This window comes from Coregonus clupeaformis, chromosome 21 (assembly GCF_020615455.1).
Source record: "Coregonus clupeaformis isolate EN_2021a chromosome 21, ASM2061545v1, whole genome shotgun sequence".
Taxonomy (NCBI): Eukaryota; Metazoa; Chordata; class Actinopteri; order Salmoniformes; family Salmonidae; genus Coregonus; species Coregonus clupeaformis.
In genome coordinates, this window is record NC_059212.1 from 18,560,244 (window position 1) to 18,579,621 (window position 19,378).

The 19,378-nt window shown below is 43.3% G+C and overlaps 1 protein-coding gene across 6 annotated transcripts in view; it reads left to right on the forward strand.

The window, feature by feature from the left end:
• Positions 1–19,378, forward strand: part of LOC121535281 (microtubule-associated protein 4) — a 65,038-nt gene that overhangs the window by 33,864 nt on the left and 11,796 nt on the right. For 5 of the 6 annotated variants that reach the window (XM_041842172.1, XM_041842173.1, XM_041842175.1 and 2 more), the window contains 2 exons: positions 18,340–18,758; positions 19,104–19,313. In XM_041842172.1, coding sequence (XP_041698106.1) covers positions 18,340–18,758; positions 19,104–19,313 — 629 coding nt within the window. The remainder of the gene's footprint in view (positions 1–18,339; positions 18,759–19,103; positions 19,314–19,378) is intronic. The other variant, XM_041842176.1, reaches the window with a different exon arrangement.

The following is a 19,378-nucleotide window of genomic DNA, read 5'->3' on the forward strand; positions in this document are numbered from 1 at the left end:
ACTTGACAAACTCAGAGCAAGCATCTCCTTTCAGAAGGACATCAGATTATTCAACGTACTTTGTTTTCCTTCGACATCCAAATGGATTATATACAACCAGCGGTTTTTACAGTTTATCGAGCGGACAGGAAGCGAGCTCTCTCTGGCAAGAAGAAAGGTGGTGGTGTCTGCTTCATGACCAGTAACAAGTGGTGCGATGGGGGAAACTTGCAAGCTTCTGCTCTCCCGACTTGGAAATAATTGGTCATCAAATGTCGCCCTTTTTACCTTCCGAGAGAGTTCTCATGGATTATCGCCACGGCTGTGTACATCCCACCCCAAGCCGACACCAAAAAAGCTCTCAAAGATCTTCATTGGACCCAGAACAAACTGGAGACCTCGTACCCGGAGGCAGCGTTCATTGTCACGGGGGACTTTAACAAAAGTTTGAGGTCCGTGCTCCCAAATTACTATCAACACATTGACTGTCCAACTAGCGGAAATTCCACTCTTGACCACCGCTATACGCCTTTTCGACATGGGTATAAGGTCCTCTCCCGTCCTCTTTTCGGCAAATCTGACCACGACTCCATTTTGCTCCTCTCAACCTACAAACAAAGACTCAAGAGGGAAGTTCCGGTAGTCCGGTCTGTACAACGCTGGTCTGACCAATTAGAATCCATGCTCCAAGCCTGTTTTGATCACGTGGACTGGAATATGTTCCGGGGCGCCTCTGGGGATAACATCAATGAATACGCTGACTCAGTCACTGGATTAAAAAAAAAATGCATAGAGGATGTGATACTGATGGTGTCTTTCAAAACTTACCCGAATCAAAAACCGGCGAGCCTTGTAGGGAAACTGAAGAAGAGAGAGGCTGCTTATAAACACGGCAAGGTGACCGGGGACAATTGTATGGTTAAACAGTACAAATACGATCTATGCAGATTGATCAAATAAAATAAAATGTTATTGATCACATACACATATTTAGCAGATGTTATTGTGGGTGTAGCGAAATGCTTGACACAAGTATAGGGACAAAGTGGAGGAGCAATTCAGTGGGTCGAACACGAGGCGTATGTGGCAGGGGCTTCTAACGATCACGGATTATACTGCACACTGCATTGCACACTGTCCTCACCCACCTGGACAAAATGAATGCATATGTGAGGATGCTGTTCATTGACTACAGCGTGTTCTTCAATACCATAGTGCCCTCTAAGCTCACCACAAAGCTCATGGCCCTGGGACTGAACTCCTCCCTATGCAACTGAGTCCTGGACTTCCTGATGGGCCGGCCCCAATAATAGGCCTGACAACCAACAATGATGGCCTACAGAGAGGAGGTAGGCACTCTGACGGCGTGGTGCCAGATAAACAACCTCTCCCTCAACGTCAGCAAAACAAAGGAGCTGATTGTGGACTTTAGGAGGAACCAGGATGGGCACACCCCCATCCTCATCAACGGGGTCGCCGTGGAGACGGTCAAACACTTCAAGTTCCTCGCCGTACACATCAGAGGAGCTGAAATGGTCAAACCACACAGACACTGTGGTGAAGAAGGCACGACAGCGACGCTTCAACCTCAGGAGGCTGAAGAAATTTGGCCTGTCCCTGAGGGCCCTCATAGTGTTCTACAGGAGCACCATCGAGAGCATACTGTTAGGCTGCATCACAGCCTGGTACGGCAACTCCACCTCCGCTGACCGCAAGGCTCTACAGAGGGTGGTTCGCTCAGCCGAACGCACCATTGGGTGCACACTGCCTGCCCTCCAGGACACCTACAACACCAGAAGTCATAGGAAGGCAAAGAAGATCATCAAGGACCTCAGCCACCCAAGCCACGGCCTGTTCTCCCCGCTTCCATCACTTCCATCACGCAGTATAGGAGCATCATGGCAAAATTATTTATTATTGTTTCATTCCCCTCCTGCTGCTCCCCTATGGACATTCCCTCTGACGCTGTAATAAACTCATCTAATCTAATCCACAATAGGCCTGAAGCTGGACATAAATATTGAATGATAGGAGGATCAGAACTAGGGCACTTGAAAAACAATAGAATTCATCTAAAATGCTAAACATTTGTATGAGCTTTTTCCCTTAAAAAGGGTTCAGCCACTTTACCAGGTCACTATGCCCATATGGACGGCATTCTTGTTGTAGACACTAGACATTGCTTTACATTACGTTGCTCCCACAGTGAGGTAACATACTGTGGTATGATAGCTACTAGCTGAAACGTTGTTTGTATGATCAAAACATACTATATGTACTGCAAATATGAGGCTATTCACCATTCTGAGCATTTTGATTAGAAAACAGCTTCCTCAAATTTCTGGTGGCAATCATTGGCTATTAGGGGAATCAATTGAAAGATATCTAATTGTATTTGTTCTGATTTCTCAGCCAGACACATTATGTTTACAAAGCCAAGATAAACCCTTCACAGCCACTGTGGTCTTTTTCCATGTTTCAAGCGTTTCCCTTTTTTTACCCTATTTTCGTTTGGGGGCATAATTCGGCAGAATGATTGGATTTTGTTTAATTAGTGTGTCCGCTTCAGTCCGCTGCACCATCAGATGTGTGTATTAATGACTCTGTGGCTTCATTAGATGTGACACTGTATTTGGCTTAATCTAACCCAATTTTGTTGCCATTCCACAAGATAGATTGTAAGCTACCAATGAAGACGTGGGAGGGGATGAGTGTAGTGAAATGAGTCTCCATCTTTTCTATTGTCCTTTCTCTCCATAATTTTGCATCCTCTCCACATCCCTACCTTTGCTTCTTCTCTTTCCTTCTTCATTATTCGTGTTCATCAATCTTCCTCCTCCTCTCAATCTCTCCATACTTCCTTTGCCTTTTCTCTCTCATCCTCAGACGTTACGTTCCAACCCCTTTTCCCAGACTCCCTGGGTCGCTGAGACGACGTGTACCGTAATCATAGCAGCCTATTTCTGACTGGGAGCTTGTTGCCATGGATATGGGAGGTGGTTTCCGTGGAGATGGAACTACTCAAGACTGCCAGGGAAAAAATGGGGTGTGACAGTCAGGAGGTTGGATGCCAGAAATAGAATTCTCTGACAGACTTCCTCTTTGCTCTATCCCCCGCAAGACCACGGACTGTAAGCTGTATATTATCACTCTCCCCTCCTTTTCTGAGTTCTGAGGCCCTCCCAAAACATCCATGGCATATTGTAGATGGCTGAGGATTGCTACTGCACATGGCCCACCAGCCACCACCCTCCTCATTTCCTTTTCTCAAACAATGACTTTCTGTTGGTTTTGAATGTTCACCTTGTAAAAAGTATTATCACACCAAAGGCTGTTATAGTCTGAGGTGATTGAGCCTGGTCTCATAGACTAGACGTAACATAGTAAATGTAAATTCGGGACACTCAAATTAGTATGATATGTTACGTTTGGTATGGTTACATAAGACAGATGTTTGCTTAAGGCAAAAACAAAAGTAGGGTGGTTGGTCGGGTGTATAACGCAAACGTCTAGCAACCCAAAGGTGGCGCGATCGAATCTCATCACGGACAACTATAGCATTTTAGCTCATTAGCAACTTTTCAACTACTTACTATTTTTTTGCTACTTTGCAACTACTTAGCATGTTAGCTAACCCTTCGCCTAACCTTAAACCTTTCAGCTAACCCTTCACCTAACCCTAACCCTTTTAGCTAACCCTTCCTTTAACCTCAACCCTAACTTTAAAACTTTAACGTAGCTCCTAAATTTAACCCTAACCTTAACCCTAACCCCTGACCCTAACCCCTAGCCTAGCTAAAGTTAGCCAGCTAGCCAGCTAGCTAGAATTCGTAACATATCATACGTTTTGCAAATTCATAACATATAGTATATTTTGCAAATTCGTAACATATAATACACATTTTAATTCGTAACATATCATACGAAACTGGGTGATGGACATCCACAAATTAATACATACCCTTACGAAACGTAATATATCATACTAAATGGACTGTCTTGGATTTATGTACAGAATAATACAAAATGCTCTGAAACCAGGTTGGGTGATTGTGCTCAGTATAATTGTTTCTTATACTGGTATGCTAACATTCAACAAAGCAATATTTGCTCACACTGGACACAGACATATCACATAGAGAGTGGTACACTGGAACATATAGAAGATGGCTTCATAGTGGCATCAGTGGCTATTATAATTGGGGTCCATTTCCTGTAAGACCATTTTTCGTTCCCTGCAGTGAAGCATTGTACTTTGCCTTGAACTGAAATGATTTGTGCAATGTTTATTTGGACATACCTCTGTATGTGTCTGTATGATTAGGAGAAGAAAACAACGTGGATTATGTTTAACATGGATTATGAGTGTTGTTAAAGCTTGAGTAATATTTCTGTGAGAGATGTAAGCATAAACAGACAGAATATGTTGGACATGGGTCTTGCATAACAATGTCCATTCATGAGACGCAGTCCCATTACCATGGTGTAATGAACAGAGAGAAAAGCTCTGTTTTGGGAATGTGGCTAACTGTTGCTGTCATTGGCTGACTGTGGCTGTTGTTGACTGTTGCATTGTGTTGTGTGAGTTTTCCCTAACTGTGTCTGTATCGGGCTGTAGAAAACACTGCTGTTTGGTAACTATATACGTTGACCAGCTGAAGGGTGGGACTAAAAATAACCAAAAAACAAGATAACTGATGTAAAATATACTGTGTCCGTAAAATTTATATAGTATGTATAAACTGGAAAAATATATGGGAGATTGGAAATGATGCAGATAATTACATTGATAGAAGCCACAATCTACAGTGCCTTGCAAAAGTATTTATCCCCCTTGGCGTTTTTCCTATTTTGTTGCATTACAACCTGTAATTTAAATGGATATTTATTTGGATTTCATGTAATGGACATACACAAAATAGTCCATCTTGGTTAAGTGAAATGAAAAAAATAACTTGTTTCCAAAAATTCTAAAAAATAAATAACGGAAAAGTGGTGCGTGCATATGTATTCACCCCCTTTGCTATGAAGCCCCTAAATAAGATCTGGTGCAACCAATTACCTTCAGAAGTCACATAATTAGTTAAATAAAGTCCACCTGTGTGCAATCTAAGTGTCACATGATCTGTCACATGATCTCAGTATATATACACTTGTTCTGAAAGGCCCCAGAGTCTGCAACAACACTAAGCAAGGGGCACCACCAAGCAAGCTGCACCATGAAGACCAAGGAGCTCTCCAAACAGGTCTGGGACAAAGTTGTGGAGAAGTACAGATCAGGGTTGGGTCATAAAAAAATATCTGAAACTTTGAACATCCCACGGAGCACCATTAAATCCATTATAAAAAAATGGCAAGAATATGGCACCACAACAAGCCCACCAAAACCCACGGACCAGACAAGGAGGGCATTAATCAGAGAGGCAACAAAGACACCAAAGATAACCCTGAAGGAGCTGCAAACCTCCACAGCGGAGATTGGAGTATCTGTCCATAGGACCACTTTAAGCCGCACACTCCACAGAGCTGGGCTTTACGGAAGCATGGCCAGAAAAAAAGCCATTGCTTAAAGAAAAAAATAGGCAAACATGTTTGGTGTTCGCCAAAAGGCATGTGGGAGACTCCCCAAACATATGGAAGAAGGTACTCTGGTCAGATGAAATTAAAATGGAGCTTTTTGGCCATCAAGGAAAACACTATGTCTGGCGCAAACCCAACACCTCTCATCACCCCGAGAACACCATCCCCACAGTGAAGCATGGTGGTGGCAGCATCATGCTGTGGGGATGTTTTTCATCGGCAGTGACTGGGAAACTGGTCAGAATTGAAGGAATGATGGATGGCGCTTCCAGAGATTTGAGACTGGGATGGAGGTTCACCTTCCAGCAGAACAATGACCCTAAGCATACTGCTAAAGCAACACCTGAGTGGTTTAAGGGGAAACATTTAAATTTCTTGGAATGGCCTAGTCAAAGCCCAGACCTCAATCCAATTGAGAATCTGTGGTATGACTTAAAGATTGCTGTACACCAGCAGAACCCATTCGACTTGAAGGAGCTGGAGCAGTTTTGCCTTGAAGAATGGGCAAAAATACCAGTGGCTAGATGTGCCAAGCTTATAGAGACATACCCCAAGAGACTTGCAGCTGTAATTGCTGCAAAAGGTGGCTCTACAAAGTATTGACTTTGGGGTGGTGAATAGTTATGCAGGCTCAAGTTTTCAGTTTTATTGTATTTTTTCTTGTTTGTTTCACAATACAAAATATTTTGCATCTTCAAAGTGGTAGGCATGTTGTGTAAATCAAATGATACAAACCTCCAAAAAAATCCATTTTAATTCCAGGTTGTAAGGCAACAAAATAGGAAAAATGGCAAAGGGGGTGAATACTTTCGCAAGCCACTGTATCTGCAATATTATAGATGATCTACCCACTAAACAAATAAAAAATAACTACGTTGACCAGTGAGGCTTCAGTACAGTGCATGTGGATACTTATCTGAACAGTATTGAGTCAGTGCATGAGTAAAATTATGTGCTCAACAAAAAAAAGGGCATTATTATTTTGCAGTGATTGTGTGAATTCGAATGTGATATTATTGAAATATAATATTGCTTACGCTAGCGGGACATGATCTCAGAAGTTGACAATGTCCTGTCTGATTCCAATATGTTTAGCATTTTCTCTGTATTTGTCTTGTTCTCCATCAACCTCACTGTACTGTACTCATTCCCCTTGTTATCCCCTCCTACAGTAAATGGGGGACTGTTTTGGGGGGATTATCTAATCTTCATTCATTTATATTTAATTAGGTTTTATTTGGCCCCAGTCCTCATGGGGCTGGAGGTGGGATGGGGGCAAGGGGGTGTCATCAGGGATTGAATAATCACTGCCTGCCTTCCACGACAATTGCCAAGAGGGAGGGGTTCTAGTATCTAGTCCAGGACTGAATCAGTGACGTTGGAGTGAACGTTTGGACACAGTGTTTGTGTGAAGAAAGTGGGCGGGTGTGAATTCAGTTCAGAGAGGTTTGATGAAGTCTGGATGATTTAGATTTAGGGTAAAGGGTAAAGATATTTTTTTTATTTTTTTTGTCACATACATCGGATAGGTGAAATTTGTTGTTTTACAAGGTCATCCATAGTAGTACAGCAACCCTGGAGCAAATTAGGGTTAAGTGCCTTGCTCAAGGGCACATCGCCAGATTTTTTACCTAGTCAGTAAAAGGTATTCAAATCAGCGACCTTTCAGTTACTGGCCCAACGCTCTAACCGCTATGTCAATGGAGAGTTATCACACACTCTTTTCGAGGCCAGTCATTCAATACCTTCCTAACAGAGTAGCCCACAGCATGTGGCTACAGCATAGGGGAGGAACACAGTGTCCGCAACCAAGTGCACAAACAAAACACAATAAACAAAAGAGCCAAATGGTCCAGAGCCAGGAGCCAGAGATGTACACCCAGGGCCCCTGATGGGGGCAGGAGGGCAGGGTGGATGAGAGGGGCAGTGGGTACAGTAGTGGGCATGGAGCAGGGTGATAGGGGGAGGAATGGGAGATGACAGAAGAGTATCGAAAAGCACATTATACCACCAGAACCGTGGAGAGATGTGTAGCAGTAATGGATGCTGTTACAGAGAGGACAGATTCATTCAAGTAGAATGGCAGTGGAAACTGAGGCACTGTACCCCCCAGAGCTACTCTCTCTGTTTTCTATGTTTCTACTGTAATGCCAAGCTGCCTGTAAATGACGAGTCAGAGCTGCGGTTTATAGGACACCAAGGGAGGGTGTGTGTATTAGTTTTTGTGTGTCAGTGACGTACATTTGTGTGTGCGTGACGTTCATTTGTGTGCGTGTGGGTGTGTGTGTGGGACTGAGCTTACTGGTGGGAGGCATGAGTCGAGAATCTGCTCTAGCGAATAGGGATATGTTCCGTGGAGTCATGTGACCAAAGCTCTGTTAGGGCTGTGATGTCAGAGAGAGGGAGAAATGGAGAGAGAGAAGGAGAGGGAGAGAGAGGGAGCAGCATTCAGTTCAGCCTCAGAGCCTCATCTGATCAGTTCAGAGCACAGACACAGAGAGAAACACACAATTACTACACTCGCACACATAGACTGCGCTTCACAGACGCACCATATAACACAGATATAGTACATTACCAGCCTTCCTTACCGCCAAGGGAAGATTCATTTATTTTGCTGTCTAGAAGAATATAGAATATCCATCAAAAGGAAGCAGCAGAGAGAGAGAGAGAGGTGAGGATGTCTTCTCTCTCCAATCAGCAGCAGGGTGGTGGTGGTGGTGGACAGCGCTGTGAGTACACTGAGCTGGGCAAGGTGCCCTCTGTCTCTATGGCGTCTCCTCAGCAGGCCCTTCAGGGCTGGGACCGGCAGCAGGACCAGATAGGACCACAGGGTTTCGGGGGCAGCCCAGGGGCACCCAGGCTAACCGACGAGGACAAGCTCTCAAGCCTCTTTGATGGACCATCTGGATCAGGGTTCAAGGTGGAGTCGTCTGACCTCAAGGTGCCAGGGAGGATGGGTGTCGGACTCGGCCCGTCTTTGGGTCTGGGCAGCGCCGGGGAGAGCCCCACAAGTCCCCTCTCCTCCTCGTCCTCTCCAGCCTCACCCGGGAAACTCCTCTCCACCCCAGGACAAAAACACAGGGCCAATGGAGCCACAGCCCCACTAGGGTCCCCTGCTATGCAGCAGGATGCCTCACCATTCCCTAACACACAGAAGGTGGACAACTGCGTATGGAATCCCTCCTTCTCTGGGTTGCCCCAAACAGGCCTCAAGCCTGCTGTTCAGACTGTTCCTGCTGCACCTGTACCTGCAGCCAACTACTGTGTCATTGGTGTTGTCAACGACAACTACTCTAAGGGTGGAGACTGCACTGTGTCAGGATTCTCAGAGGACAGTGACGAGGACATGGGGCCTACTTTACCTCGAGGAGGAGGTACCGAGCAACAACACAAAGCCGTGAGGCGCGCTATGTCTGACTGCTCCCACCTGTCTGTGCCAGGTAGCTTGGACTTTTCCCAGTACCCAGGGCAGCCTGGCAGACTGGTGGACGACCTGCCCTCACCTGGAAGTAACGTTATGGGGTCCAAGTGTCCACATTCAGCAGTTCAACGCTCTCTGACAGTGGGGGAGGAGAGAAAGACCGTGTCACCCACACTTTCTCCTCTGTCCCCACTGAGCCCTGTCAGGGCCCCCAACTCCCCTCCACCCAGGAGAGGTACTGGTAATGGGATGTCACAGAGCCAGAGTGAGAGTGTCCTACTGCCGGTTCCCCTCAGTGGAAAAACCTTCAACAGCATCAATACCAAAAGCTCCATGGAGGGTAGGTGACTGTGATTTGAGGCCTATTCCTCTGTGTTTGGAACTGCTCTCATTATTTTTTAAATAAAATGTTGCTCATCATTGACTTAGTTCCCCTTTCTCTCATTGATAATTTATCTACAGTTCTACAGTCATTTAAGTACATAGATTTGGGAGTTCAGGTTTATTTGTGATGTCTGACGATATAGATCAGTGGGCAGTGGTATTTGTCTAGGCTGGAATAGTTGTTTGTTTCATCGACCATGATTGAGTGCTGAAAGACAAAATGGAGGGAGCCAAAAGAAGAATGGATTTAATATATATATATATATATATAAACAGCATTAAATAGTGTTTTGGGGTATATTTACACTAGGATGATTTGCTTCTGGTTTGAAGATAGCAGCACAATTTAAAATTCAGAAATAATTATATAAATGAAATTTGTACATCCATTGTTTTGTCTAGCCTTTTGTTTTGACAAAATGTCAAAGGCACCTGAATACCGTCATTGAAGAGTCAAGTTCCTCTGAATATATGAATGTCTATTGAAATGCTGAGGTTCATTTACCCTCTCAAACCCCCATCTTCAAATGACTGTGTTGTTTAGTGATACATAACATCAAGTGGCACTCCATCGATTGGCTAGCACGAAGGGAAGGGTGTGTGATTGATTTGAAATTGAGTCTGGGTATTCATTTAAACAGAGAGTAGTAATTTCTGGTGGTACCATGTGGGGACTCCTGGGGATGCTTTCAGATTGCATGACTACTCTATGTTATTCATATACACACTTAGATTCAGTAACACTAGACAAGCAGGCAGTCTGGAGCCTGAGGCCATTTTGCTTGCAGTATATACAGATGTCGGATCTTAATATGACCCATTTAATCGCAGGAGGAATATAATCCTGCAGCAGGAGGATTTGAATGAAAATTTAATATTTACAATCGCCGCCAGGTGGCAGCTGGAAACGGTGTTTGTAGACTATACAATGCAGTACCATACCTAGGAGACTATGGTTTGGGGAAGGCTCTGCAAATCAGCTCACCTCATACCATCAAGTATCATTAAGTATTCTCACGGCTTGATAAAGCATTGTGAACTGCCATGGCGTTGTGGTCTGAGCAGCACACTTCAGCTCCGAGCATCATGAGTTCACGCCCAGTGCTGGGCAATTATTTTGACATGGAAACTAATGTTGGTGTAGCCCACTGTGATTATTTAACAAATCCAAAGGCAGCTGCCTTAGTAGGTAGCACTTCTCCAGTAGGTTTCTGCCATTTGGGATGAGATTTGAAGGCAGCATCATGTGAGAACGCATTCACATTCCACCGAGCGCAAGACATTTGTAGCCACTGTAGCAGCGTGAGCAACTAGTGCTAGCAATTCAGTGAATAACTATCCCAAAATGGAAATATATGACACGAATAATAAGTAAACAAGCAACAGAATCAATCTCATCATTACCTGTTAATGAATGAAGTTGACACCGACGACAATAATTATCCTACGGTATAGAGTCCTCCTCTCGCATATTGCTTGGTCTGCTGCTCCATCATTGTGAACATGACAGGTAAGCTTGCATGCATGATAACATACAGGCTATGATTTTTTGAGATAGCTAAATAAGCTATGTACTGACTGTTTAAGAATGATTAATAGCCAGAATAGTGGTGTTTCACTGTGAAGCTAATATTGCATTAGAGCTGATGTTTTTTTTCTAATGAGTAGGCCTGCATTGTGATTAATTCATACAACTATCACACCAGTGCATATTATAAAATTACACCATTGTTCAAGATAACATGGTTTTGTATTAATTGATTACTAATATTCAAAGGTGATATGATGAAATATAACTAGATTAGAAGGCCTAAATGCATTGGATACAAAACAAATACTGGCATGTGATTAAGGATAACATGGCCAATATACAGTACCAGTCAAAAGTTTGGACACACCTACTCATTCCAGGGTTTTTCTTTATTTTTACTATTTTCTACATTGTAGAATAATAGTGAAGACATCCAAACAATGAAATAACACAAATGGAATCATGTAGTAAGCAAAAAAGTGTTAAACAAATAGCCACCCTTTGCCTTGATGACAGCTTTGCACACTCTTGGCATTCTCTCAACAAGCTTCACCTGGAATGCTTTTCCAACAGTCTTGAAGGAGTTCCCACATATGCTGAGCAATTGTTGGCTGCTTTCCCTTCACTCTGCGGTCCGACTCATCCCAAACCATCTCAATTGGGTTGAGGTCAGGGGATTGTGGAGGCCAGGTCATCTGATGCAGCACTCCATCACTCTCCTTCTTGGTAAAATAGCCCTTACACAGTCTGGAGGTGTGTTGGGTCATTGTCCTGTTGAAAATCAAATGATAGTCCCACTAAGCCCAAACCAGATGGGATGGCGTATCATTACAGAATGCTGTGGTAACCATGCTTGTTAAGTGTGTTCTTGAATTCTAAATAAATCACAGACAGTGTCACCAACAAAGCACCCCCACACCATAACACCTCCTCCTCCATGCTTTACGGTGGGAAATACACATGCGGAGATCATCCGTTCACCCATACCGCGTCTCACAAAGCCACGTGGTTGGAGCGAAAAATCTCAAATTTGGACTCCAGACCAAAGGACACATTTCCACCGGTCTAATGTCCATTGCTTGTGTTTCTTGGCCCAAGCAAGTCTCTTCTTCTTATTGGTGTCCTTTAGTAAAGGTTTCTTTGCAGCAATTTGACCATGAAGGCCTGAACAGTTGATGAACTGTTACTTGAACTCTGTGAAACATTTATTTGGGCTGCAATTTCTGAGGCTGGTAACTCTAATGAACTTATCCTCTGCAGCAGAGGTAACACTGGGTCTTCCATTCCAGTGGCGGTCCTCATGAGAGCCAGTTTCATCATAGCACTTGATGGATTTTGCGACTGCACTTGAAGAAGCTTTCAAAGTTCTTGAAATGTTTCGTTTTCACTGACCTTCATGTCTTAAAGTAATGATGGACTGTTGTTTCTCTTTGCTTATTTGAGCTGTTATTGCCATAATATGGACTTGGTCTTCTACCAAACAGGGCTATCTTCTGTATACCCCCCCCACACACACACACACACACACCTTGTCACAACACAACTGATTGGCTCAAACACATTAAGAAGGAAATAAATTCCACAAATTAACTTTTAAGAAGGCACACCTTTGAATTGAAATGCATTCCAGCTTACTACCTCATGAAGCTGGTTGAGAGAATGCCAAGAGTGTGCAAAGCTGTCATCAAGGCAAAGGGTGGCTATTTGAAGAATCTCAAATATAAAATATATTTTGATTTGTTTAACACTTTTTTGGTTACTACATGATTCCATATGTGTTATTTCACAATGTTGATGCAAAGAAAAACCCTTGAATGAGTAGGTGTGTCCAAACTTTTGACTGGTAGTGTGTACTGAACAAAAAATATATAAATGCAACATGTTAAGTGTTGGTCCCATATTTCATGAGCTGAAATAAAAGATCCCAGAAATGTTCCATATGCACAAAAAGCGTATTTCTCTCAAATTATGTGCACAAATTTGTTTACATCCCTGTTAGTGAGCATTTCTCCTTTTCCAAGATAATCCATCCACCTGACAGTTGTGGCATATCAAGAAGCTGATTAAACAGGATGATCATTATAAAGGCCACTCTAAAATGTGCAGTTTTGAGGGAGCGTGCAATTGGCATGCTGACTGCAGAAATATCCCCCAGAGCTGTTGCCAGAGAATTAAATGTTCATTTCTCTACCATAAGCCTTCTCCAACGTCATTTTAGAGAATTTGGCAGTACGTCCAACCGGCCTCACAACCGCAGACCACGTGTAACCACGCCAGCCCAGGACCTACACATCCGGCATCTTCACCTGCGGGATCGTCTGAGACCAGTCAACTGGACAGCTGATGAAACTGGGGAGTATTCCTGTCTGTAATAAATCCCTTTTGTGGGGAAAAATGAATTTTGATTGGCTGGGCTTTTCTCCCCAGTGGGTGGGCCTGGCTCCGAAGTGGGTGGGCCTATGCCCAGTCATGTGAAATCCATAGATTAGGGCCTAATTTAGTTATTTAAATTGGCTGATCTCCTTATATGAACTGTAACTCAGTAAAATCTTTGTAATTATTGCATGTTGTATTTATATTTTTGTTCAGTATAATTATATAAATGCATATCAAACAGGAATATATCAATGAAAGTAATGCAGAATATTGATTCCTTTCTCTCTCCTTGCAGGGGATTAGACAGATGAACTGCAGTCACCAGATACCCAAACCCCAAAACCAGAAACATGTGGAGACATCAACACTTGTAATTTTGAATAAATGTTTTTTTTTAAGTTTTGTTTTCCTGTATCTGTGCATGAGTCCTTAAAACACAGTCCATTTTACAAAGTAAGTCATTCCCAAGTGAGGGACATTTCAAGGAGATTAACCTCCAACATTCATAAGCTTATTCAGTACATGAGGGCAAATGTAGTCATGAAAGACTTTGGTTGCAAGCAGGACACAGACATCATCTACTGGAAATGTTTAACTATATACATCAAGTCAATCAGGGGTTAGTTATTTGTGCCAGAAGGGCATGGGCCAGAATCAACCCCACACCGACACGATAGGCCTGTATAAGCACACTGGGTGGCCCTAACCGCTAGACCACCCAGGCCACGATTGAACTCAATTCTGACAGTTCATTCGTAACCTTAGGATATACTAGACACTACATTTACATTTACATTTACGTCATTTAGCAGACGCTCTTATCCAGAGCGACTTACAAATTGGTGCATTCACCCTATAGCCAGTGGGATAAGCACTTTACAATATGTATTTTTTTATTTTATTTTTTTACACTATGTGCTATTAAGCTATATAAAACGACGGTTGTTGATGTGTATAACTGCATTTTTTATATTTTTTTGTACAGTTGAATATAGCAGTAATAGGACCTAGCGTTTGAGCGAGTGAGAGGGAACATTATTTTGATAGCAAATCCTGATCCCAATGACTGGAGAGAAAGAGAACGGCTCATTTTGAGCCACTCATGAGGCTCATTTGAATTTCCTGATGCATCAGGAAAATTATTTGTGACAAGAGAACACTGTATTAGAGCTCTCTTTCACCTACAGCTAGCCTATCACTATGTATCTCCCAAAGACACCATCATGAAAAGACTATATATGTCTGCATCCTTCAATTAGCAACAGAAATACACGATATATACAAAAGTATGTGGACAGCCCTTCAAATTAGTGGATTTGGCTATTTCAGCCGCACCCGTTGCTGACAGGTATATAAAATTGAGCACACAGCCATGCAATCTCCATAGACAAACATTGGCAGTAGAATGGCCTTACTGAAGAGCTCAGTGACTTTCAACGTGGCACCGTCATAGGCTGACACCTTTCCAACAAGTCAGTTCGTCAAATTTCTGCCCTGGTTAACTATAAGTGCTGGTATTGTGAAGTGGAAAAGTCTAGGAGCAACAACGGCACAGCCGCGAAGTGGTAGGCCACACAAGCTCACAGAACGGGACCGGCGAGTGCTGAAGAGCATAGCGTGTAAAAATCGTCTGTCCTCGGTTGCAACACTCACTTCCATGGCCGAGCAGCCGCACACAAGCCTAAGATCACCATGCGCAATGCCAAGCATTGGCTGGAGTGGTGTAAAGCTCGCTGCCATTGGACTCTGGAGCAGTGGAAACGCGTTCTCAGGAGTGATGAATCACACTTCCCCATCTGGCAGTCCGACGGACGAATCTGGATTTGGCGGATGCCAGGAGAACGCTACCTGCCCCAATGCATAGCGCCAACTGTAAAGTTTGGTGGAGGAGGAATAATGGTCTGGGGCTGTTTTTCATGGTTCGGGCTAGGCCCCTTAGTTCAAGTGAAGGGAAATCTTAACGCTACAGCATACAATGACATTCTAGATGATTCTGTGCTTCCAACTTTGTGGCAACAGTTTGGGGAAGGCCCTTTCCTGTTTCAGCATGACAATGTCCCCGTGCACAAAGCGAGGTCCATACAGAAATGGTTTGTCGAGATCGGTGTGGAAGAACTTAACTGGCCTGCACAGAGCCCTGACCTCAACCCCATTGAACACCTTTTGGATGAATTGGAACGCCAACTGCGAGCCAGGCCTAATCGCCCAACATCAGTGCCCGACCTGACTAATGCTCTTGTGGCTGAATGGAAGCAAGTCCCCGCAGCAATGTTCCAACATCTAGTGGAAATCCTTCCCAGAAGAGTGGAGGCTGTTATAGCAGCAAAGGGGGGACCAACTCCATATTAATGCCCATGATTTTGGAATGAGATGTTCGACGAGTACCACATGACTTTTGGTCATGTAGTGTAGCTGCCTGGCAGCATCATCCTGCTGTAACAAGGGTTGTTTCTACCCCATGTATGAAGGTCATCGGAAAATAATCCCTCTGCTTGCGTGCCTGTGTGTTTCTCTCCAACTCATGGTCATTCAAAGACAAACTGTACAGTTGCACATATGACTAATTCTGGTGACAGATATGCATCATCACTTCATAGAATGTGTGGGTGTGTGTGTGTTCGTGTGTGTGTGTGTGTGTGTGTGTGGGTGGGTGGGTGGGTGGGTGGGTGGGTGCATGCGTAGGCTTGTATAAGCATGTGGGTGTCTGGTGTGTGATGCTGGTCGCCTGCAGTGAAAGATGAGCACCAGCTCCATCATGTCCCTGTGTGTTAATCATGCTCTAATTTATGTGACACTGTGATTACACCACTGGCCAGGCATACAGACCGGCTCTATATTAGAGTCTATAATGTATGTTTACACTACTGGCCAGACAAACAGAACAGCTCTATACTAGAGTTTATAATGTATGTTTACATCACTGGCCAGACATACTGAACAGCTCTATACTAGAGTCTATAGTGTATGTTTACACCACTGGCCACCACTGGAACGAATTGCAAAAATCTCTGAAGCTGGAGACTCTTATCACCCTCACTAACTTTAAGCATCAGTTGTCAGAGCACCTTACCGATCACTGCACCTATACACAGCCCATCTGAAATTAGCCCACCCAACTACCTCATCCCTATATTGTTATTTATTTTGCTATTTTGCACCCCAGTATCTCTATTTGCACATAATCTCTTGCACATCTAGCATTCCAGTGTTAATACTAATTGTAATTATTTTGCACTATAGCCTATTTATTGCCTTACCTCCATAACTTGCTACATTTGCACACACTGTATATATATTTTCTGTTGTATTTTTTGACTTTATGTTTTTTACCCCATATGTAACTCTGTGTTGTTGTTTTTATCGCACTGCTTTGCTTTATCTTGGCCAGGTTGCAGTTGTAAATGAGAACTTGTTCTCAACTGGCTTACCTGGTGAAATAAAGGTGAAATAAAATAAAATAAATAAAACATACAGACAGCTCTATACTAGCGTCAAATCAAATCAAATGTTATTGCCACATGCGCCGAATACAACAGGTGTAGACATTACAGTGAAATGCTTACTTACAGCCCTTAACCAACAGTGCATTTATTTGTAATTCTTTTTTTTTTATTTTTTATAAAACAACAACAAAAAAAGTGTTGAGAAAAAAAGAGCAGAAGTAAAATAAAATAACAGTAGGGAGGCTATATATACAGGGGGGTCAGATGGAGTGTATGACAGTTACTGGAACCAAGAACCTAAAGCTAGCCATTGGAACAACAAGGCCAGTCTGGTTTAGTCTTACTGATTTGATAGATTTTGCGATTGGCTCATGTTTCTGTATCATTGTGACAGATATGATCCGGTTTGACGAGTTCAAATGGTATCTATCTGTCAAAAATGTATAATCCATTTGCGCTCACTCTCTTTTGAAAAATGGATGCTCTAGTCAACTAATTGGTCTGAATTTTCATTGAAAAGCGGATTCATTAATTGTGGCAGTGGGTCTTCTTTTGAACCAGCTTAATCTGTCCTACATTTCCTCATCTCTTTGGCACATTGGTTTTCCTCTCTCAATCTGTATCCCAAATGGCACCCTATTCCCTATGTAGGGCACTACTTTTGACTTGGTCAAAAGTCGTGCCATACATAGGGAATAGAGTGCCATTTGGGATGAACACTCTCTCTGTAGAGGTCACTGAAGCTGGGTTACATAAGGAGCCCATGCCAACAATGTGCTGTTCTGTCTGTCCAGCTCGGCCCTGGGCTCTGTGACTCTGTGGTCCTGCCCAGACTCCACACCAGCATGCCATGGTCACTGTAGTCTACTAACTCTCATTTCCTCACCAACGAGATGCTCTGGGGTATAGTACAAAATATTATCACAGATATTCACAGTGTTCTGTTGTGATGAAGATCCATCAAAGGATTTTAGAGGATTTACATTTAGCTGCCTATTTGAATAGCAGTGATATATACAGATGCACTTCTTAATTTGACTCTGCTTCTCACAGTAGGAAAATAATCCTGCAGGAACAGGAAATGGGAATTATTATGTGGATTATAATTAATGGACATTTTTGTAGGCGTTGATACATTTTCCGTTAGGGCAAATCAAGTCTGACATTTGAAAGTGAAAATTACATTATTTGGATGCATTGTTGTAGCTAGATTTTGAAGCTAAAGCCAGTCTGAGTCTGTGGTTCGGTTAATAACACACAATGCTGTTTGTCAGTGGAACATAAAGTGAACTGATATGTCAGATCATTGACGGTTTCAGGCCCTTCATCCCCTCCTCAACGACAACACTGGTCTTTAGTAACTGGGAGTTGCAAATGTCAAGGAACATATGGTAATTTAGTGTTGTGGATATTTGAAAGCCATGAATCATGTTGTCAGCTTCCATCTGAGCACAGTTTCCCATGATTTGAAACAGATATGCTCTCGCTCATGGCTGAAAGCAACACTGGCACTATGAAAGGTTTTTCTACCTGTATTTGATCCTCAGATAAATTCTGGTATTTTTTCATGACATACGGTATTGTGGGTTTTCTAATGTATGTCTGTTTTTGTCTCTCTACAGTGAAAGCAGAAAATAAGGACAAACAAGAGAAGGCCGATTTCTTCCCCAAGATGGATAACTTGAACATGTTTGAGAAGACAGAGAAGACAGAGAAGATGAAGAAGACAGAGAAGACGGAGAAGATGGAGAAAGAAGATCAATCTAAGAAAGTCGACAATGCCGACAAGACAAAAAAATCTGAGAAGATCCTCAAAGATGAAGAGAAGATAGATAAGACAGAGAAAAATGTTAAAAATGAAAAAGTGGACAAGCCAGAGAAGACCAACAAAGATGAGAAGATGGAGAAGAAAGAAAATGGAGAGAAAACGGACAAGATGGTTAAAGTTGAGAAGAATGAAAAGGCTGGGAAAGGTACTGCAAAGTCTCCAACAACCATCGGAAGCAAGCAGGACCTCACCAGCCCAGACAGTAAGGCCAAGGTAGGTCAGGGAAAGGCTGGGACAATGTTACCATTCATTTCAGTGCAAGCTGCTTCTGCAACTGTCAATGCTATCTCGTGGTTGTTGTGTGTGTGTGTGTGTGTGTGTGTGTGTGTGTGTGTGTGTGTTAGTGTGTGTTTGTATGCACACGCTTATGTGCTATTTCAAATTTAAAAGAGTTATCTAGCCTGCTGCTAGAACTTGCTCTGCTGATGCTCCTGGTTTGATTATGATTTGTGGTTTATAGTGAATGCTGCCTCTGCTGCTTTACCATGCTGTCATTGCCATCTCTTGTATGCTTTGGTTTTCTTATTTTCTCCTTTATCATGTGACGTTGTTGTACAGCCAGCTGTTGGGTCAACCAAACCAAACTCTGCCAAAACACGGCCCACCACTCTGTCCACTGGGGATGCAGCTGCCCCCCCAAAACGTTCCTCCCCCACCTCCAGCTCTGCCAATAAAAAAAGTCCTGTTACCAAGGCAACCACTCCCACTGCTGGCACCAAGCGGCCAACTGCCGCTGCCAGTCAAACCCCTACAGCCACCAAGTCCAAGGTGAGTTCCCTCCCACTCCCACTTCCCTCACTGGTGTCTGTGCTCACTGGCCTTCCCTCTTGTGG